Below are 23,977 nucleotides of genomic sequence, written 5' to 3'. Positions count from 1 at the left end.
AGTGATTAGATTAGGTATAGATATTATGTAGCCGTGTAATAAGCTTGGCTAATTTTACTTTAGTTAGTCAAAGCACTCTGGGATCAAAATCGATTATTTTGAACGGCAACCACTGCAATCAGCTAAAAAGGGCATGGTTACGTCAATTCTGGGCAACTGTCTGTGCGCTCAAAACATGCAATGAAAAGTATAACTAGGTATCTGCCTAGGCCCCGAGCTTTCTCCTATACATCTATAAATACCGAAACCATGGGTTCCTAAATATACCATACAGTGAGTGGATTCGGACTAACAGGTGCACATATAGGCAGACGACAGACAGCGCACCTCGTCAGTGGACCTGTAGATTATTATCTGCGCGAGTGGGTGTTCTAATATGGCATGCGCGTGCGCCACCGGTATACTTAGCAAGTAAGCAAGCATGTGGCAGACTGGCAGGTAAAGTGTGGAGAAGGCGGCGCGGGCGGCGCTCCGCCTGTCCTGTCAGACGTCAGTAGGTACTCACTTCAGTCGGCCGCAATGCGTATTTTGTGCTGAACGTGTTCAGTGTGCACATAAAACCATCGATGTTCCGTGTGTGAATGTTCAATGCTTCCATGCAAGGCGCGGGGGCGGCGGGACCGGTCGACGGTCGCACGCCCGACCCGCCGACCTTACGTACCGTTCACTGTACGCAACACAGTTCTTGTGGTTCTAAGTGCATCTCCCAATCAAGAATGCATGAGACAACTGTGGTGCTAAAATATTGGAACTTTCTGTAAGATAGGATACCTACATGGCTACTGTGTGAGTTACCGGATGATGTAAGACATGTACGTTTTTTGCAAACTAAAATAACTTTCTTCGACTTAGCTAAGTTATTATTAAGCAGGCAGATATCGAAGTACTTGCCAACTTATCTTCCAAGTGATGAAAATCGTAATATCGTAGATAGGTACTAATGCTAAATAGGGGAGAAGTAGGTATTCAAGGGAGAGGTCACAAGTGAAGGTCTATAACTTAGCCGATAATGTTTTAAGTAGTGCTTTAACCCACCTTAGACTTAAGTCTAAGGTGGGTTAAAGCACCAGTGTGTCCTTAAGGACATAATAATTTAGACGCAATCTGTAGGCACATCTAGAATAACTTCCGAGGATGACTGAAACTTGGTAGTTTGCAGAATTTTACTCCATATAGGACGTTACATTACAGTTACATCTATACAAAAATATTTTTTATAGAAGTGTTGCTCATCCGCCCCGGTTACTTTAAAGTTCGGTGGAATTCCTGAATTTCCTTTGTGGGAGTCTACATTAAAGCGAAAATCTTCTGACACAATCGCTAAAATTTATAGAGTCAGTGGTTCAAGCTGTACCTTGATTCATGTAACGTTGTTTCATGTAAAAGTAGAGATGATCGTTTATTTATTTCTATGACTAGATTTTTCTCACGACATCATAATCCGGGAATTAAAACCGACCAGCTAAAAATAATTTAAACATAGGTAGATTAGTAGGTGATGGTCTTTGGGTAACCTGTTTTTTTTTTTGTTGTGAGCTTTAAAAAAATACTGCCAGTCAAACCTATAAAATGCAGATTCGTAGCTATTATAGCGAGTGAGTGAAACAGACAGACTGACAATTCTTCTTCACACGGGGAGCTTACCTTCGCGAGGGAGTCTATTCCAAAAAAATCTGTTCCAATTCAAAAAAAAATTGTATTCCTTGACGATAATTCCTCCGATTGAAATTTTCAAAATATACCTATTTAAATATTCAGAAATCGGCCAGTTGTTCAGTTTTATTATAAATAACCCTTTTTTCGTGTTCTTCACCCATTTGATAGCCGAAATAATTTGATACCAATCAAAAGCCACAAGGAGCAAAAAAAAGTAGGTAGGTTGTTTGGAAACTCCGTCAAGGGTCAGAGTTGCCGCGCTTTAAAGTTTTGAATCCGAGAAACTTATAAATACGTCTCATCCGATAATCAAATAAATTCTAAGCATATCTACCAATCGTCGAAGCAGGAAACATAAGAAACAACGAAATATAAAAATTACCTAAAGAAATGCTCACTCCTATACTTAAAAAATATTTTTTTAAATTTATTTACAGTGCAATCTTGTACGTGGTCTCTCACTTTAATTTGTAGGAAAAGCGGTTTATTTACCACAGCATACCAACATAAAGGTGCACATACAGTATCTTCAAAATATTTTATCTTAGAAACTTCGCCTTCACCTTGGTAGGTAGGTATGTAAGTATCAAAAAAATACAACCGACCCAGTTTGGAGGGACGTTCAACGCCTTTCAAGAAGTTTGAACCAGTATTCAAATCTATTTCGCAAACTTTGGGGGACCGCTTTTGTACTACAACGGAAACATCCCATTGGTCCACAAATAATTTCGTTTTACCAATGGGCTTCCAAGGATAAGGGTCGCGCCCATTACACTCAAGGACCAGGCAACAGATGCGCTAAAGGTGCAATAAAGGTATATCGCTTTCGAGGCTTTGTCATCTCGCGGGGTAGATAAAGGAAAAAATACACTATCACCTGCCTAGGAAAATTCCTTCCATGTTTTTTCAACCTACTAGTCTCCAACGTAAGAATAGAGTAGGTACGAGTAATACCTACCTAAAATTATTTAGGTATGGTCTTCAACGTTATTCTACCTAAACAAAGGAAATACATATAATATGTAACGGTACATTAAAAAAATTGCGTGTTAGAATACATTTAAGGTTGGGTTTCATAGCCATCCTATTTGCGGAATTAATAAATAAAACTTCTGCGATCATTATTTCTGTAACAAAAGTTCTTTTCCAAAAACAATCAAAGAAACCTTTTGAGTATTTAGGTAGGCATCATGATTTTAAAATACATGGGTACCCATTTATAACAAGGTATCACTCAAAGGTATAATCATATTTTTTTGATTCATCGTTTCATTCGCAGGATATTTTTTAGGGTAAGTAGGTTCTACTTACTCTGAAAAATCTTATTTTTCAAAATTTAACTAGGTATACTTCTTTCATTATAGTTGCGTATACCTATTTAGTGGCGTGTCACACAGAAAAAAACTTTGTATTATTTTTGTTTTGAACTTGCTGTTGGTATACCGAAATAGAATGAATAAAAACCGGCCAAGTGCGAGTCGGACTCGCGCACCGAGGGTTCCATACTCGGGTATTTTTTTTTTTCGACATTTTGCACGATATATCGAAGACTATTATGCATAAAAGTAAATAAAAATCTGTTACAGAATGTACAGGTAAAGCCCTTTCATATGATACCCCACTTGGTTTAGTTATCTTACTTTGAAAATTTAAACACATATTAATTTTTTTTTAATGATGTAACCACAAATTCATGATTTTCGGATTTATTCCTTTACTTGTGCTATAAGATCTACCCGCCTGCCAAATTTTGTGATTCTAGTTCAACGGGAAGTACCCTATAGGTTTTCTTGACAGAGACGACGGACGGATGGACGGACAGACAGACAACAAAGTGATCCTAAAAGGGTTCCTTCCGTTTTTCCTTTTGAGGTACGGAACCCTAAAAAGTAAAATACTAAATAAGTGGTAAGTAATCGGTTTCTATAAGTACCTACTACCTACCTAGTATAATTTGAACTTTACAGCGGTTCTTGCCTATAGGTAGTTTAATTATATAATAATGGTGTGACACAAAACAGACGGACAGATGGACAGACGGACTGGGCGAAACTATAGGGTTTTCTAGTTTTACAGCGGTAGTTTTCTTTTGTCGGGCACCTAGGCATGTGCGCAATGGCATGTCTTGGATGACCGCAATGCACTCCGTATCTTGTCCAAAGATGAAGCCCCACTTCGCTGGATTTGCCATAGACTTCCCCATCCCTGTTCTGAGGCGGTTGAGTTCCAGATAAGCCAGCTGAGGTTGTATCCCTCGGCAAGTCTCTCCTTCTCGCTGATGTTCAGGTTTGAGGTGCTTAGCCGCAACCCCCACATTGCAAGACGCGTAGTTTCAGCGGGCTGGTTGAGTGGCTACACTGAGTGTAAGACTATGCCTATAGAGCGTAACCTAGGTCGGGCCGGTTTATGATTGAATAGCAGCTAACAGTGGGTGACGTCGTTCCTGTGTCTGCTTTGTTCTTTCTACCGAGTTAGACACCGCTTTTCGCCAGTGACGGATTAAGACTACTTGATGCCCTAAGCAATCCATGCCTGTGGGCCCCCCTATCCGTATGTCAACTAGAATCGGTCTATAAACCTTAACCTCCTAAAGACATTAGTTTTTTTGTAAATTAAGATGATGAGATGTAACGTACTTTAGAAGTGGAGTAGGTGCGACAACAATCAAAAACCGGCCAAGTGCGAGTCAGACTCGCGCACTGAGGGTTCCGCACTCGAGTATTTTTTCCAACATTTTACACGATAAATCAAAAACTATTATATATAAAAATCTGTTACAGACAGACGGACGGACCGACGGACGGACGGACAGACAGACAGACAGAGGTACGGAACCCTAACAAAGCATAATTTATTTATTTACTGAAATGTGCCTTGCGGCTTTCGGGGGCATTTGAATTGTCGAATGCACAAGCGGGCAGCGAGTGGGCAAGCGGGAGTGGGGTTATGACTCTAGGTCGGTTTCTATGACAACTTAAAACGCACGAATTTTCAAATTAGTCCTAGAAACTTTTTTTGGTGACGTGAGAGTGAGATGTGATGCCCTAAGGACGAATTTTTTTTGTGCTTCTTCTGGTGCCCCCTCAGACGTGATGCCCTAGGCAATTGCTTAATTTGATTAAGGGTTAATCCGTCACTGCTTTTCGCACCTCCTCCACACGTGGGCCGGAATATTTTGCAAATAAGCGAACACGAGGCAGAGTGGCATGTAAAGTGTGGAGAAAAGGCCTGTCCTGTGAGAATGTCAGACGTGTTAATTATTCTCCTCTACACTACCCATACTGATAGATACTAGTTGATGTCTGCGAGTTCGTCCGCGTGGATTTAGGTTTTTAAGAATCTGATTCTCTGGTGGAAAGATTCTGATTTTCTGGTGGAAAAAATGGAATATTTTTCGTCTCATAAACGATCTCCGAGACTTCTTCGGTGTGGATTGAGGTTTTTAAAGTTCCGTACACTAAGGGTAATAATGGTCATACCGGTAGGGTGGTAACCAGCCAAGGCCGAAGGCCCACCTGACAAAATTATCGTTAAAAATCTCAAAATTAAAATATCTCCTTAGTTTTACTAATTTCATTGTTTACAGGTTGGCGCACATCGCTGGGGCCGGCAGAGCTCGGAGAAGGAAGCAGCGGCGTTACGTCTAGCATGGCGGAAACCGCCTCTTTACCACAAAGTCCAGAATATATTTGTAAACGAAGACGGTTATCACGTTTGCTTGATAAGCTGACTGTACAAATACGAAACAATAATCACTATCCACAATCACATTGGCTTATGCTGGATACTCCTTGTTTCGAGACGAAGACGTGTGAAGACGCACCTCTCGATTTGTCTTTAAAATCGGAGACACCAAAAGCTGCTCAAGAAATATCTCGGTACACATGTGATACTTGCGGTCAGACTTTCGCCGTACACGATCGTCTGGCCAAACACGTTGCGTCTCGGCACAGGGACAGGGCAGTGGACGTCGTGCGTGCTTACGAGTGTGAGATATGTCGTCGACGTTTCGCTCGCTCCGACATGCTGACGCGGCACGCACGTTTGCACAGTGGTGTTAAGCCGTACTCTTGCTCGGCTTGCGGACAAGTGTTTTCTCGCTCCGACCATCTGGCGACTCATCAACGGACACATACAGGTGAGAAGCCATATCGATGCCCGGCGTGCCCTTATGCTGCGTGTCGCCGTGACATGATCACCAGGCACATGAGAACGCACACGCGGCGACCGACTCCCACAGAGATTTGAGACTCTTGCAATCGAGAATGAGGTGCGCTTCAGACTATGATTAAAAATAATCACTTTGTGGCATTCTCATTTTAGATATTATTATAACTGTGTTATTCGTGTTTAAACTTTGAATAGTAAGACATACTCCTAAGTACCTACCTACTTGTTCCTTAGAATAGATAACTGTTTGCTGTTTGAATATTTTTAAGTCGTGTTTTCACTTATTCATTAATGATTATTACTTAATTGTAGTTAGGTATATTATTATTAATTGTTTACTTTTTTAGTCAAGTAAGAACGCAGGGAAGGACCATGCACCTTGCGACTAGGGTGGATACATTCCATCATCTGCAAAATAGGTACTTCTAGGTACAACTCACTGACTATTTCCGAAAACTCAGGAATAAAGCTTACAAAATTGAAATTTCAAAGACGCTAGGGCGTCAGCTAAGAAATGGTTTTGGGAAAAGCCACCCCTAAGAAAGTCGTCCCCTTAGTTTGAAGTTAGAAACAGGAAAATCGGCATTTACTTAAGTTATTTATTAGTTAGAAGTAATAAAAACCTGTCTATGCTGTTTTAGTTTGTTAAAATAGGGGATTAATATTTTGTTTGAGAAAATTTTATTTACCTATTGCTATTAAGTGGTAACTTGTTTAGAAGATAGGTTAATTTTAGGGCGCAGGACCTAGGTATCAGCTAAGAAAGGATTTTACAAAAATCCACGCCCTAATAAAATAATTTTATGAACGTGACATGAACCTTTTAGTGATAGACCTTATAAGTACTTACAGAGGGAAAATGTTTTGACTGGGGTCTCTCCGTCACTTACTCCATACAATAGTAGTCCCAATTTCATTTGAATATTAAGCAACCAAAGTCCATGAAATCTTGCAGAAATATTCTAGAAACGAATATCTGCCTGTGGTGTTTTAGATTTTTCTAAAAATATGTAGTTTTAAAATTACAGGGGCTCAAAGGTTTGTATGTGAATTTTTAAGACCGCGTAACTTTGAAACCGAATATTTTAACGGAAATCCACAGACATAGATATTAGTTCCCGGAACGTTTCTATAAAATTCCATTGAGTATGATTGGTTAGTATTTCAATGAGAGACGAAATACGTTTGTATGGAGCGAGTGACGGAGACAATCCTCTTGATTTCATGGGAAATGAGAAATTCTACGCCGACGAAGTACCTACTTAGTGGGCAATTGCTAATACATACTGGATTTAGATATGATAATATTATAATTGGTCTGATGTGTCGTGTGAGTGCGCTTTTTGTTTCCCTTGAATTATTCAATCCCAAGGTTGCTGTCATTTATATTATCACGTGAAATTATAATAAGCTTAAAACTAAATAAGATAATTGCGTTATCAGGATTCCGTTTATATAAACTGATGTTTAATTTGTGTCATAGGAAGACGATACCTGGGTTGATACCATCTTTTTACTACTGTGTGGGTGAGACATATCAGATTGCCTTTTTTACACAATCTAAGCGCGATTGTTTTTGCTTTAATGCGAATTTATTTATTTTTCAAAACATAATTTATTTCTGTTTGTACCTACGCAATGCGATGTGTCTTTTCGTAGTAGACCGTACTATATACTTATTCTTTGGTCTTAACTCTTAAGTTTTTGATATCGAAAAATTGTTTAACTTCATTGTTAACAAATAACAACCATGCGTTGATGTTTACTTTTGTTTTTTTTTTAACTCTGTACCTAAGTGCACTAAATAAGTAAGAGTAAATTGACACTCTTCAGAATTCTGCTCGAGATAAGAGTAAGTATACAGCATTGCAGTTTAGATCTCGATTGCATATGGAACTCTTCCCAAACGATTAATTAAAGTATAGACTATTCTCACAAATTAGTCGATACATTAATTAATTTCTTAAACTGGACCTTCTCAAGTAAAGATTTTTATATAAACCTGTGAGGATGATACTGCCACTGTCGGAATAAGAATGCCATAAGCCTACGTTGTCGTATTAGTTCACAAATTGCGAAAAACCAAATTAAATTTGAATTTCGCGGGCAGGCCCATCTCATGCCCCTTAACAAGGATCTTTTGGCACTTAAATGACATTGACAGGGGGGCGTAGTGGTCTGTGGGGCGTAGTTTTAGAACAAAGGCTACCAGCAAATAAAATCTCCTCAATTTTAGAGAATAATATGTTGAAATGTCAATATCGAAAATCGAGTAAGTTTTATCTAATTTTAATTGAATGAAAAATTGAAAGAGTCATTCCTGTTTCAACTTATGGAAAAAATAGTAAAAATCTTTGACTTGCAACCTATCATGTTTACCTCCCCCCATCCTCGAATATGTAGGTATATTTTCACATCTCTAGTACCTATTGTCTATATAACCCATTGGTTTTCTTTTCCTTTTAGATGGTACTAGAACTGTACTTAGAATGATGAATGAACTTTATAAGTACCAACGCGTAAGTGTAATCCGAGAAAGGACGAGAAACGTACCAGCAGAGCGATTCAGAATACTGAATAGGTACTGAATAAACTCGATTCGGTAAGTTAGATATCGTTCGATAAGATGTTCGTTGAAAGATACAAAGAGTAGAAAAATACATCTTATCGAACGATAATTTACCGAATCGAGTGTTCTGAATCACCTGGCAGAATGAACTCACTTAAGTACTCATGTAATCTGTATGGTAAACAAAAATGTATTGGTCTAAGCATGGTGTAAAGTGTAAACTGTAAATCATAGAGCGGTCAAAGAACTATCAAAAAAACTAAAATCCATAGCCGTAAAGTCAGTTGGAAAAGATTTCTACGCCTTTGGATTCTATAGTCCGACAACGACAAGGCTCTTTTGGCACTTGCAAAGACTATAGGTAGGTAAATAATACAGGGAAGGCACTTGGATGACATCGACGGGGGGCGTAGTTGTAGCACAAAAGATAAAAGATGAGAGCAAATAAAATCTTCTCAAGTTTAGGGAATATCTTGAAAATGACAATGTTGAAAATCGAGTAAGTTTTATCTAATTTTGACTGAAAGAGAAATTGGGAAAGCCGTCCCTAGTTCCACATTGAAAAAGAATCATAAAAGTCATTGATAGGCCACGCACTTGCAACGTATCATGTATACTTGCTCAAATACTATCACACTTCACACTATCACACTAATTTTATAAAGGAGAAAGTTTGTGTGTATGTATGTGTGTGTGTGTGTGTGTGTGTGTGTGTGTGTGTGTGTTTGTTACTCCTTCACGCAAAAACTGCTGAACGGATTGGGCTGAAATTTGGAATGGAGATAGATTATACACTGGATTAGCACATAGGCTACTTTTCATCCCGGAAAATTAAAGAGTTCCCACGGGATTTTAAAAAACCTACATCCACGCGTACAAAGTCGCGGGCATCAGCTAGTATTTACCTATTGCTAAATATAGCTATAAAATGGAGATGCATTATCAGGATATATTGGGATGTTATGATTTGGAATGACTTCAATATTAAAAATAAAAATGGTGAATTTCAGATTTTTTACATAGTAACACCACATACAAGGGGACAGCGTGACACTTCACAAGATGGCGGCGTTAGTTCCGATTTTCAAAAGATCCTTGTCGCATCTGTAGCTTTGTTGCTATTTTGAGCCTCGATATCTCTATGCTCGTATTCTTTTCGGATGGGATTGCTGGTCTGAGTTCTCAACTCAACACTGGAGACCATCAAGCATACTGCAGCATTGAATTCATGACACTGTAATTTTAAACTACCAGGCTTAAAAAGACTAGAACCCAGAGCTGTAAAACCAGAACCAGTTAAATAAAAAAAAAACTGGAGACCATGGATTGGAGACCTCTATGCTGGAAACATCTGGAAACCAGTGGAAACATAGACTATAGAGAAATTGTGTGGAAAATTCAGGGAAATTGGAAAGACCGTATTGATTTTAGAAGATACAGAACAGAACTTAAGTCTTACGTAGTGTATCCGCATTTGGTTTAAAAGCAAATACAATAAGATGTCCGCTAAACTCCACGAAGCGCAAGAGCATTGTAAGGCAGCAGAGAAATTGTAAGATTGTTACTCCGAGGTGTCCATGCACTGTTTCTATACTTACACAAATTCATGTTTTATAGGCGCTTTGCATTGCGGTCCTGTGTTCATCATTTTAGTTATAATTATTATGAACTTGTCTAAGTGATTTGTGCATATGTTCACTATCGGGCAGTTACACCGAATTTTGCAAATTGACTGTAACTTTTATAGAATGCTTTCAGTGATCAAATAGATGTATTCATGTAAGTTATTGTAACTCTACCTTCTCATAGGTGAGATATAATAATTATTATGAACTAGTTATTACACGCGGCTTCGCTCACGTGACTCAAGGTCAACAAATTAATAATAATAATTGAGGTTTGTTACAATATTTTTTGGTGCAAAGCTTAAGTTATTTTATCATGTGAGCATGCATGCTATCCTGCGGGAACTGTTCGTTTTTCCGGGATTAAAAGTAGCCTGTGTCCTTCCCTGGAATGTATTTCATTTCATTAAAATCGGTTCAGCGATGGAGCCGTGAAAACGTAGCAGACAGACAGACAGACACACTTTCGCATTTATAATATCAGCATGGATGTGTTGTATTACTCTAGCCATACATAATCAAGTTTGAAGCGGCATTCAACACACTTGACGGCATATGGTTATCACTTGTAAACTTGATTGTGTTTGGCCAGCATTACAGTACATATAAACCTTACTTGTAAAATGTTCGGAATGATACCTAATGAAAGCTAGATATAATAAGTTTATGCTCAGAATAGTTTTGATTGGTAAAATAATTGTAGAAATTTGTCAATTAATTATTTTATTATCATACCAAATTTTTATTTTACTGGAATCAAAACTGTTACTTAACAGACAAGGAATGGAAATGTGTTATGGTATGCTATGTATTATGGTTTAACATAATTTATTTCCCCATTTAAAAAAACACTGTATATCAATGTATGGGCATCTTCTTAGCGTGTTCCAACCTAGACCATTACTTGCCATAAGGCATGATTGTTTTTAAACACAAGCCTATATTCATAAAAAAAAATATTCAAAATTCTAAAAAATCATTTTGTAGGAAACAGCTTTGCGAAATTGTTTATAAAACTGTGTTTTTTTTTAAATTTCAAACTAGTATAATTAGCCAGGCTTGTTCTGCAATGCGACTCTACAGAATAACAGAGTAATTTTGGTACCAACTGCCAAGCTAATTTACAAATATTGAAGATGTCATGTGATTTAAGTACATTAAGAATTTATTACTTAAATCTTTTTCTAACCCTTTGAGGGTTGATTTCCTAAGATTATTAAAAGAAAAAATAGAATTTTACTTTAGAGCAACAAATCATCAATACATATGTAGTATGTACTTATGAAAAGAAAAGACCAGTCTTTCTGACTGATTCATCAACGTCCTACCCTAAACCTTTAGATCTAGAAATCTGAAATTTTGCATGAAACCTCCATGCAAAATTCTTCCTTTAGTCAAGGAATAGGGCCAAATTTTTCGAAATTTTCATTTTCGCTTAGCAAGATCATAGGTAGTTGCTAGCATTAGTATAAGAAAGACATGTTAAATAACCCAAAATTAATAAATATATATAATAATAAAATAAAGTTATCATTTTACCATATTAACATTTATTGTGATTGGCTTAATTTATGATATGACTGTGTATTTTAGGCAGTGAAATGTGTCTATGAATCAGAGTGACTAACACTTGAGTTCATAGTCAAGATAGGGGCCTTTAGGGGACCATTCAGATGATATATTTTTTTTTGAAAAGAATATTAGCCATTTTTAATCATGACTAACATTCCCCTTTCCTTGTTTCCTTGTGCTAGGAGTGGGTACGACATTATAGTGCAACGGGTGGGGTTTGAACCGGCGACCTTTCGGATTTCAGTCCGCTCCTATAACTGTTGAGCTATTGAGGCTTGAATGTGTATTATTAATCCTTTGTGAAATGCACTAAGGTTGAATATGACTAAAGAATCCCCTATCTTGACTATGAATTCCAGTGTAAGTTTAACTTTATCACTGTGTGTAGAAACTTAGGTTTACTTTTCATATCAACCTTGGCAATTTGTAACATTTTATTTTTATAATAACAGCTAGCCTAGTTGTGTGGTTGATTTTAACAAAATATGATCTTTGTACAGTACAACTAATACAAGTGGTCCATTCTGAAATTGCAACAGAGTGGTTTGTGCAAGTCATAAATTAAGGGTTAAATATACAAGCTGAAATTTGCAGACACTGTACCTTATTGTTATTATTCATGACATCGATGTTCATGTCATATTATGTCATTCCAGTTTAAAAACATCCTTGCTGAAGTGGAAACCTGATTATGATTCCGCTGCTGACGAATACAGCCAAGCAGGTCAGTTATTTAAATGTATTTACTTAAGGACGTCTTTGCAAAATGAATAGGTATCAAAATTGCACTACTACATAAGTACACTGCCCACACGCACACAGCTGCGTCAAAATGAGTGAATCGACTTGATCTTGATACTTTTATATTTTTATTTTATTTTATATTTGGTCATCTATTTTTTTTTAACAGTTTTTTTTTTTAAATATGTATCTTGACAATAATACAGTAAGTAGAACAGTGCCTACAGACTAAGGGTCTGATGATGAAATATTTCACCATGACTTCTTGGCAATGAACAACATTTCCATGCTTATGAAATTATGAGCTCCTACTATGACTAAAATAATCTGAGAAGGATAGCATTACATTACTTCCCGACTTGATGAAATTGCATACTTTGGAACCTACTACTGGAACTCAGAGACGAATAGAGCTAGGTGTTTCGAGTTTGGGCTCATTTTCTTAGTCATGATGAGATCTTACCTCCGGATTTGTGGAGTGACCTGATGGTATACCTCGGAAGTCACTATTGGAACTCGGAGACGAATAGAGCTAGGTGTTTCGAGTTTGGGCTCATTTTCTTAGTCATGATGAGATCTTACCTCCGGATTTGTGGAGTGACCTGATGGTATACCTCGGAAGTCACTATTGGAACTCGGAGACGAATAGAGCTAGGTGTTTCGAGTTTGGGCTCATTTTCTTAGTCATGATGAGATCTTACCTCCGGATTTGTGGAGTGACCTGATGGTATCCTCGGAAGTCACTATTGGAACTCGGAGACGAATAGAGCTAGGTGTTTCGAGTTTGGGCTCATTTTCTTAGTCATGAAGAGATCTTACCTCCGGATTTGTGGAGTGACCTGATGGTACACCTCGGAAGTCACTATTGGAACTCGGAGACGAATAGAGCTAGGTATTTCGAGTTTGGGCTCATTTTCTTAGTCATGATGAGATCTTACCTCCGGATTTGTGGAGTGACCTGATGGTATACCTCGGAAGTCACTATTGGAACTCGGAGACGAATAGAGCTAGGTGTTTCGAGTTTGGGCTCATTTTCTTAGTCATGATGAGATCTTACCTCCGGATTTGTGGAGTGACCTGATGGTATACCTCGGAAGTCACTATTGGAACTCGGAGACGAATAGAGCTAGGTGTTTCGAGTTTGGGCTCATTTTCTTAGTCATGATGAGATCTTACCTCCGGATTTGTGGAGTGACCTGATGGTATCATCGGAAGTCACTATTGGAACTCGGAGACGAATAGAGCTAGGTGTTTCGAGTTTGGGCTCATTTTCTTAGTCATGAAGAGATCTTACCTCCGGATTTGTGGAGTGACCTGATGGTATACCTCGGAAGTCACTATTGGAACTCGGAGACGAATAGAGCTAGGTGTTTCGAGTTTGGGCTCATTTTCTTAGTCATGATGAGATCTTACCTCCGGATTTGTGGAGTGACCTGATGGTATACCTCGGGAGTCACTATTGGAACTCGGAGACGAATAGAGCTAGGTGTTTCGAGTTTGGGCTCATTTTCTTAGTCATGATGAGATCTTACCTCCGGATTTGTGGAGTGACCTGATGGTATACCTCGAAAGTCACTATTGGAACTCGGAGACGAATAGAGCTAGGTGTTTCGAGTTTGGGCTCATTTTCTTAGTCATGATGAGATCTTACCTCCGGATTTGTGGAGTGACCTGATGGTATACCTCGGCCTACCTAGCTCTATTCGTCTCCGAGTTCCAATAGTGACTTCCGAGGTATACCATCAGGTCACTCCACAAATCCGGAGGTAAGATCTCATCATGACTAAGAAATTGAGCCCAAACTCGAAACACCTAGCTCTATTCGTCTCCGAGTTCCAATAGTGGCTTCCGAGGTACACCATCAGGTCACTCCACAAATCCTGAGGTAAGATCTCATCATGACTAAGAAAATGAGCTCAAACTCGAAAAACCTAGCTCTATGCGTCTCCGAGTTCCAATAGTGGCTTCCGAGGTATACTATCAGGTCACTCCACAAATCCGGAGGTAAGATCTCATCATGACTAAGAAAATGAGCCCAAACTCGAAACATCTAGCTCTATTCGTCTCCGAGTTCCAATAGTGACTTCCGAGGTATACCATCAGGTCACTCCACAAATATGGAGGTAAGATCTCATCATGACTAAGAAAATGAGCCCGAACTCGAAACAGCTAGCTCTATTCGTCTCCGAATTCCAATAGTGACTTCCGAGGTATACCATCAGGTCACTTCACAAATCCGGAGGTAACATCTCATCATGACTAAGAAAATGAGCCCAAACTCGAAACACCTAGCTCTATTCGTCTCCGAGTTCCAATAGTGACTTCCGAGGTATACTATCAGGTCACTCCACAAATCCGGAGGTAAGATCTCATCATGACTAAGAAAATGAGCCCAAACTCGAAACACCTAGCTCTTTTCGTCTCCGAGTTCCAATAGTGACTTCCGAGGTATACCATCAGGTCACTCCACAAATCCGGAGGTAAGATCTCATCATTACTAAGAAAATGAGCCCAAACTCGAAACACCTAGCTCTATTCGTCTCCGAGTTCCAATAGTGACTTCCGAGGTATACCATCAGGTCACTCCACAAATCCGGAGGTAAGATCTCATCATGACTAAGAAAATGAGCCCAAACTCGAAACACCTAGCTCTATTCGTCTCCGAGTTCCAATAGTGACTTTCGAGGTATACCATCAGGTCACTCCACAAATCCGGAGGTAAGATCTCATCATGACTAAGAAAATGAGCCCAAACTCGAAACACCTAGCTCTATTCGTCTCCGAGTTCCAATAGTGACTTCCGAGGTATACCATCAGGTCACTCCACAAATCCGGAGGTAAGATCTCATCATTATTAAGAAAATGAGCCCAAACTCGAAACACCTAGCTCTTTTCGTCTCCGAGTTCCAATAGTGACTTCCGAGGTATACCATCAGGTCACTCCACAAATCCGGAGGTAAGATCTCATCATGACTAAGAAAATGAGCCCAAACTCGAAACACCTAGCTCTATTCGTCTCCGAGTTCCAATAGTGACTTCCGAGGTATACCATCAGGTCACTCCACAAATCCGGAGGTAAGATCTCATCATGACTAAGAAAATGAGCCCAAACTCGAAACACCTAGCTCTATTCGTCTCCGAGTTCCAATAGTGACATCCGAGGTATACCATCAGGTCACTCCACAAATCCAGAGGTAAGATCTCATCATTACTAAGAAAATGAGCACAAACTCGAAACACCTTGCTCTATTCGTCTCCGAGTTCCAATAGTGACTTCCGAGGTATACCATCAGGTCACTCCACAAATCCGGAGGTAAGATCTCATCATGACTAAGAAAATGAGCCCAAACTCGAAACACCTAGCTCTATTCGTCTCCGAGTTCCAATAGTGACTTCCGAGGTATACCATCAGGTCACTCCACAAATCCGGAGGTAAGATCTCATCATGTCTAAGAAAATGAGCCCAAACTCGAAACACCTAGCTCTATTCGTCTCCGAGTTCCAATAGTGACTTCCGAGGTATACCATCAGGTCACTCCACAAATCCGGAGGTAAGATCTCATCATGACTAAGAAAATGAGCCCAAACTCGAAACACCTAGCTCTATTCGTCTCCGAGTTCCAATAGTGACTTTCGAGGTATACCATCAGGTCACTCCACAAATCCGGAGGTAAGATCTCGTCATGACTAAGAAAACGAGCCCAAACTGGACACATCTAGTTCTTCTAGTCTTCAAGTTCCTGTCGCAGCCTTCGAAGTTCACTATCAGATCACTATCATGCTCAAGAAAAAAATCCAGCTAACGATAAAATGTGATAATAGGTACATAATATTATCATTATTATCTTACCTTGCCAAAATATCAGCACAATCACGGAATAAGTACCTATAAATATCAGTTAGGGTTTTGTCGAACTATTTTGTGTTCGTACAGCGATCTTTTCCACATCAAAAAATTATAGCAACCGACGCAGAGACCACCCACGAAGGCGGCTGGCCGCTGACTGATATAATTTTGAAATCATACCATTGCCTGCCCAATATCAAAATAACCCTTAGTGCACTGTATTAAGGTTTGCGGTTGAAGCAAAATACGTGAAAAATTTATACACGATGTTTTTATTTATTTTTATACTATTATTAATATAATAATCCTATATTTTGAGGTGCACATTATGTGCTAACGGAAAATATTTATTAGAAGAATAAAATCCGTACGTAAACTGAGAAAAATGTACCTAAACTTGACCCTAAATCGTTAATTCTGCGTGGAAGAGGTGAAGGAAAATCGTTCTTATAGTATCAAAATTAATGATTTTATCAAAAAATTACTCGATCTCTGGAGATAAAGGACCAATCTATTTTTAGCAATCTGTAGTTCCAATTTACTTAGTATATTTTAGCCACAAAGCGTACCGAAAATCTATACAAGTGTGCAAATACGTCCTTAAAAGCTATAGCAAACTTTTAAGTAAATACATATAACTTAATCATTAACCAAATTATAAATGAGAAAGTGTTTTTTGTATGTTGATTTGTCTTTCAATCATGCCATATCGTTCGTTCGAGGGAATTTTCTACCTGGATATAGCTCAAGACCTGAAGAGTAACATTGGTTTTTTATCCCAGGAAATCCTAAATCTTGGCATTGTTAAAAACCTACTCATAAGTCCATGTGGATGAAGTTGCAGGCAACAGCTAGTTGTATATAATATGTAACATAATATTATTATAATAGAAGCAAGGATTATTTTATAATATTGTGTTTCAGCTCAATGTTATCGCATTGCGCGTGATTTGCAAACTTCAAAGGATTGCTATTTCAAAGCTGCAGAGCTTTATAAGAAGAATCGCGCGTTTTTCCATGCGGCCAAAGCACTTGAGAATGCTATTATAGTCGGCAAAGAGATCACACCTCCTGATCAGGTATGTTCATGTAATCGAACTGTTTTAAAGCGCAAGCTACATTCGAGATGTTTTATTTTAAATATACTACATACTATATTCATAATATATGAATAGTTACTTAATTATTAAATAATTTGAACCCATTTAAAACATAAATCTTAATACAAATGTACACTTGTTTAAAAACAATAAAAAATAATATAATAAAACAAAATAAATTTGAGTTGCTCAATTAAGTGCTGATTCCAACATTGATTGATATTTTAACTGAGGAATAAATTGGGCTTAATGACAGTTTTTCCATTGAAAACCTCCCAGACTAACAAATTTACTCTCGGGTCAGACTTATTTTACGTTGGTGAAATGGTAGAATAGTAAGTTTGTCACTTATTCAAGAGTAACCAATTTTTTTTCGATTTCTTCACATAGGAATATAGTATTTCATTGTTATAGCTGTACTCCCTTGCCTGCGACTCGAGCAGTTTGTACCAGCAACATGGCTCGGGTGATTCCGGTGCCAGTGTCCTGGACAAAGTGGCGAAAATCATTGAGGAAAGAGCTCCAGAGCTGGCCGTTAAGCTCTTTCAGCAGGCTGCTGATGTTTCATCGGTAACTATAACAATTTAGCTCGCCCCAGCTTTGTTCAGGTGGATTGTTTGAAAATCCTTTCTCTTTTTCACTAGAAAAAAGTCTTTTCCAAAAGTTTTTTTCACCAGAAAAAGACTTTTTCTACCAATAACCAACCAAAACATGTTATTCATATTACATGGCGTATTAAATTGCGTTCTCGCGCATATAAATGATAATTATAATAAATAAAATAAAATAATAGGATATAATATAATACCTCACCTATTCAACAATGAACTATTTTTCGAGGTTTACTTTTCATTTTAGAAAGTACTCTGAAAGAATTTTTTTTCGAAATCGGAATAAATACGTCTAAGTACCGGTAACAAGTTTCTATGTTTGTCTTTGAACTGTAAAGGTTCCTTGATTTAATACAGCCTGAACAATATTATTTTATAATATCATTTTTTTTAAATCACTTATGTGTAAATTACCAATTTTTTTTAACAAACATATTCCAGTAGGTAGTTTTTTTTTAATTTTAGTTTTCCAAAAGATATATTTACCAATATACTCAGGTTACCAAAAACTAACCCATTAAGGACAGATTTTTCAATCATCAAATAACTTTTTTCTATCTGAGGAATAAATTTGACGCTTTGGCAGATTTCCTATACCAAAAATGTCAAAACCACAAAGTTATTCCTCAGATAAAAGTTATTTGACGATTGAAAAATCAGCCCTTGGTTAACTATATGACTTTTTCAATTTTAGACTGAAAGTGGTCAGCATCAAGGCTCAGAGTACATTAGCAAGTCATCAAGAATTTTGGTTAAACTGCAAAGGTACTCACTTTTAGTAATTTTATTGGCTTTAAGTAATATCTGAGTGATTTTAAGTTGTGTAAAAATATTCAGAAACCCTTTGATTTTCCGAGCTAAGCAGTAGCCTTGTTTAATCATTACATAGTCCTTCCCTCTCAAAGTCTCGTCAAAATCGGCTCAGTCATTTCGAAGATGGCACGGACAAAAAAAAAGGAACATTTAATTGATAAAATCTATCTAAATAAATAAACACACAGTTATCCGCGTACTTAATGTCATAAATGCAGATATTGAACTTTTTAACCCCCACCCCAAAAAGAGGGGTGTTATAAATTTGACGTGTGTATCTCTGTATCTGTGAATCTGTCTGTGGCATCGTTACTCCTAAACTAATGAACTGATTTTAATTTAGTTTTTTTTGTTTGAAAGGTGGCTTAATCGAGAGTATTCTTAGCTATAATTCAAGAAAATCGGTTCAGCCGTTTGAAAGTTATCAGGTCTTTTGTAGTTACTATAACCTTCACTCGTCGGGAGTGTTATAAATTTTTAATTTACACTGTTTCTTTTGAGTCAGATATGATGAGGCAGTGGATAGCCTTCGACGTGAAATCGGCTTCCATCAAGAGTCTGGAAACATCATGGCAGTTGGGAGGCTGACAGTTGCGATTGTGCTCGTGCAATTGGCGAGAGGCGATGCTGTCGCTGCCGAGAAAGCTTATAAGGTACACTACTCGTAAAACAAGTATTTCAATCTGAAATTGCTGCACACATAATATTTTTGGACAATGATCAGTCATATGCTTTATGTTCAGATTGGACTACTTGTTTCGCGCGCGTTATAAATAAAGTCTGTATAGTGGTCTAAAGCTCGAGTCACTCAGAGGATGAGCCCATAACCTCTGTTTTTTTTCTTATAACTTGCCACATAAAAAAATCGCAAAAATCGATTTTGACAAAATTTTATAAAGAGTTGGCATGGCATGCATCCCAGGGACGGACATAGGCTTCTATTTATTTTGGAAGATCCGAGAATTCCCATGAGAATATTCAATGGTCCATCTGTCGAAATTTGGTCTAGGTACTTTGTGACCCGGGGATGGACATAGGCTACTTTTTATTTTACTTTTTACTTTTTTACAAAAGATGAAAGAGTCCCTGTGGGATTTTAATAGTCCTTCTGACCAAATGATTTTGTCGTAATTGGGTAAAGAGATAATTTACATACCGGGGACGGAAAAAAATCCCAGTAAAATCGAGGTTCCCACGGGATATTTAAAAACCGGCTAAGTGCGAATCAGACTCGCACTTGGCCGCAAGTCACGCATTGAGGGTTTCGTACTGGGGTATTTTTTCCAACATTTTGCACAATAAATCAAAACCTACATAAAAAGAAAAAAAATCTGTTTTAGAATGTACAGGTAAAGCCCTTTCATATGATACCCCACTTGGTATAGTTATCTTACTTTGAAAATTGAAACACCTCTTAATTTTTTTTCAATGATGTAACCACAAATTCGCGGTTTTCAGATTTATTCCTGTACTTGTGCTTTAAGACCTACCTACACGCCAAATTTCATGATTCTAGGTCAACTGGAAGTGCCCTATAGGTTTTCTTGGCAGACACGACGGACGGACGGACGGATGGAAAGACAGACAGACAGACAACAAAGTAATCCTATAAGGGTTCCGTTTTTCCTTTTGAGGTACGGAACACTAAGAACCTAAATCCACGCGTTTAAAGTCGCGGACTTCATCTAGTGGGTAATATTTAAGGAATGGGGCAACAACTGCGAGGTCCCAGAGATGCAGACCATCGAGCAACTACTGCAAGCGTACGACGAAGAGGACCGCGAGTCTGCAAAGAAGGCGCTCGCGTCGCCCTTCATCCGCAGCATGGACGTGGAGTACGCGCGGCTCGCGGCTACCATCCCGCTGCCGGAGTCGCTCGAGCCGGTGCCCAAGGGCGGCGTGCGCGAGAACGCCGCGCCTTCGTACGTCAGCGCGAGTGCTAACAGCATAGCGGTGAGGGCTTTCTCTTCCTGTCATCATCTTCATCATCATCATGATCAACCCGTGGCTGGCTCAATGTTGAGCAGGGCAGAATGAGGAACATCTGGGCCATAGTCTCCCATGCTAGCCAAGTGTGGATAGGGATACTCTTTTCCTATGCAAGGAACCATAAGCTTAATTTGCTGAAATCAACTAAAACAATTCCGTATGCTGCACTATGCAGCATGCGATGTGCATCACCCGCCCTCACACTGCTAAACATGCAGAAAGAGCAGCCGAGAAAGCAATACTCAAAACACAAATCTTCCAAAGACATGTTGAAATGTCAGTCGAGTTTGCTGCATGCTGCACCATTCATTATCTTTTTTCCGTAATATACAAAGAATACAGCTTTGTTTCATGTTTGTATTTCATGGACTTCTGCAAAGTAACACCTGCTTTTATTCAACTTTCTTGTCCTGCTGCAAATCTTCAGTTTTGAGATAGTATCACTCTTTTTACTTAAGCCGGTAAATAAATTATGACATCATCTTTTAAAAATCTGATTGGTCTACTGAACACATAACTCCGCTCGGCTAAGATGGAAACCGTGCGTAATAGATTGAGAATTTTGGTTCTATTTCTAGAGGCATTTTTATTCAGTTTTTGCAATAAATAATTAAAAAAAAAAGCGTTTTATTGCAGGTCAGGGACCCATATAAACATAGTTACCTACTTACTTAGCAATACTTAGCAATGGGATACTTAGCAATGATCATATCAATTATTTATTTTATTATTTTTTATATTTCTATAATGTTCGTTTGCAGAAAAGTAGTATTATTGAATTAGAAAATAATTGGAAACTGTCACCCTTATCATGGTATCTTAAAAAGAGTATAGATCCTACATTCGTTTATCCTGTGGTATTTCCTTCAGGTCATCTCTTTTTTTTCAGAAGATGGACAACGAAGTGAATACGCGAATACAGAGCTCTTTCGAAGCTGCTCAAGACACTAAGGAGCAAGGCGCTGAGGACGAGGGAGGGCTTTGCTAATCTCGCACAAACACAATGACACGGCAGGATCACGGCCACTGCATTGATCCGATAATCGATGTTTGACAAGTTTATGATGGATGATAAATATCGATTTTTTTCCAATTTGAATAGAGCGGTAATAACACCTACCATGTTGCCTTACTATAAGTTTGCATATCTGCTAACTAAGTGTCTAACACTGAATGGTGGCCACTGAGCTCATATGACATTCATTTTTAATCCACTGAAGGCTTTCTACAAAAATTATTTTAATATCATTCAGTGAAGCAGCAATGTAGAACGAATCAGTATGAAATGAGCCCGGTGACTATCGTTCAGTGTTAGATACTGAGCTAGTGAATCAGGGCCATGGACAACGATAAACGAGTGTTGAAACACATTATTTATTAGAAAATTTACAATGTTGTAGCGAGAACAAAAAACACATGCCGCCGCTACGAATTCTATCTGCAAAAAGTATGTATATGTGTGATGCAGCTAAAACTCGCTTGTTTATTGGAGTTTGTTTGACTAGTTACATCCTGGCTGACTGATCTATCAATGGTCAGCCTAAACCACTGGGATTAGAAGCTCGAACAGTTAGTTCCTTTTCTGACGTAAGCATTCAAATAAATAGATTCAATTTTTAGATATTCCATCCTAAGAGGGCTAAATTGGGGATGAAAGTTTCAAGTTATATATAATAATTCTATGAAGATTGGTATTGGAGATTTCGGCACAAATAAAGTAGTAGTGTTTCAGGATTTTTGAAAATCCCACTCCCTCTTCGTACTTCAAAAATTTCACTCAAGGGAGCTGGGGCGGGTCAGCTGGTAATTATATATATTATATTTACACTATCATGATAGTGTAAACCCTAAAATTCTATATGAAATATTATACTAATAACTCCTTTATTCCAATTGGATAAGTTCTAGAGTAATAAAGTATAATTAATTAACCGTCAGAGAGACAGTTGCAGTTAGTGTGCTGGCCCGACGTGCTTGGACCGTGCCTTTAATTTTGTATGAAACATTACATTGCCGGCCGGTCGTTCACGTCACGAATTCCTGTGTGACGAGTGTTTTATGATATAACTATCGATCTCACTACAGTACTTGCTATATATAGCTGCAGTCTAGATAGTAAAACATGTGATCATAGAGTCATCTGCAGCCATTTACAAGCAGTATCTGACTTTTTATCAATAAGGGCCTATATTATGTTTGCTAAATAATTATATTGTTCGTAATTCTTATTTAAATAACCGACTTTAAAAAAAGTTTGTAAATACAATATGTAATTTTTTTTGTCCTGTTCGACGGTTAGAACAGAATCAGAATGTTAAAAAGTCTAAATAATAATAAGTTCCAATGTAGTCGGGTCCGACGAGGATGAATGTAAAGACGATATTCGTTAAGACATAATTATTATATTACAATGAGGACATGACATATATCACAAAGAAGACGTCTCATATATTACAAACAAGATGAGAGTCAACGCCCGAACCATTGCCACATGAGAGTCGGATCCCTGGAAGCAAAGGTCGGGGGCGAACGAGAGTCAAGTCCCTTACGATCGTCCCACCCAGTGGAAGCGAAAGTCTGAAGCACGACTTCATTGCACTATTTAAATAGCTGTCTCTGGGAGGGGCTATGGGTGCGGCCTTTTAGGGGGTAATTTTAGAGTGGCATTGAGTTGTAAGAAGCCGCCTCTAAATTATCGCTAGTTCTATTCCGGATATATAATGTTACATAGTTCGACTTTTAGTTAAATTTTATGTATATAATGAAGTTTATAGTAAGTTTATACATGGTTAAATAAAAAATGTCGGAAAGCTCTCGGCACGTAATTGTTATCATTAAATCTAACAATTTTTGCTCTACGACTTTTCATAATTTCGTATTAATTTATTTTATACCAAAAACTAAATAAAAAAATTATGTTATTTCCGCAAAGTGACATTACACTGTGAATCCAAATACACGTGATCAGCGATCACCATGACCGTCCCTGTCACGCACGCACAACAGACGGAAACGTTTAAGTGCGGAAACCAGCCCAGAGAGAAGAAAGAAAGAAAGAAAAGACTGTCCCTGTCGCCAAGCTGCTGCGAGCACTTTAGATATACGTGGTGCTAAGGAGACATTAAAGATGTCAAACAATCTGGCGAGACCGTCTACGTACGTGTGGTTCGCGCGCCGTTGCCGATGTTACAGAGTAGTTACAAGGAGAGAATCTATGTAAAATATTGAATATTTGATATTTCACCAAATATCGAGTTAAAAAAAGTCGTAGAACAAAAGTTGTT

General features: G+C 38.2%; 2 protein-coding genes across 4 annotated transcripts; both read left to right on the top strand.

The window, feature by feature from the left end:
* The first annotated feature begins 515 nt into the window (after window positions 1-515).
* Window positions 516-6,791, top strand: LOC123880196 (zinc finger protein 26). Of its 2 annotated transcripts, none has more exons than XM_045928186.1 (2): window positions 516-757; window positions 5,243-6,791. In XM_045928186.1, exon 2 carries the CDS (start codon window positions 5,305-5,307, stop codon window positions 5,902-5,904), a length of 600 nt encoding a protein of 199 aa, XP_045784142.1. In that variant the 5' UTR covers window positions 516-757; window positions 5,243-5,304; the 3' UTR covers window positions 5,905-6,791. The 2 variants fall into 2 exon arrangements, with proteins under 2 accessions (XP_045784142.1, XP_045784140.1); XM_045928184.1 differs by having other exon boundaries at window positions 516-812.
* A 2,954-nt stretch (window positions 6,792-9,745) lies between these two features.
* Window positions 9,746-23,587, top strand: LOC123880189 (gamma-soluble NSF attachment protein). 2 transcript variants are annotated; one of them, XM_045928176.1, is made up of 8 exons: window positions 9,746-9,947; window positions 12,249-12,316; window positions 17,105-17,259; window positions 17,695-17,850; window positions 18,586-18,656; window positions 19,210-19,357; window positions 20,409-20,657; window positions 21,586-23,587. In XM_045928176.1, exons 1-8 carry the CDS (start codon window positions 9,895-9,897, stop codon window positions 21,679-21,681), a joined length of 996 nt encoding a protein of 331 aa, XP_045784132.1. In that variant the 5' UTR covers window positions 9,746-9,894; the 3' UTR covers window positions 21,682-23,587. The 2 variants fall into 2 exon arrangements, with proteins under 2 accessions (XP_045784132.1, XP_045784131.1); XM_045928175.1 differs by having other exon boundaries at window positions 9,747-9,947; window positions 21,583-23,587.
* The last annotated feature ends 390 nt before the right edge of the window (window positions 23,588-23,977 follow it).

This window comes from Maniola jurtina, chromosome Z, assembly GCF_905333055.1.
Source record: "Maniola jurtina chromosome Z, ilManJurt1.1, whole genome shotgun sequence".
In the NCBI taxonomy this organism is placed as follows: Eukaryota; Metazoa; Arthropoda; class Insecta; order Lepidoptera; family Nymphalidae; genus Maniola; species Maniola jurtina.
Note: the sequence above shows the minus strand (reverse complement) of the source record. Positions and strands in the feature narration are given on the sequence as shown.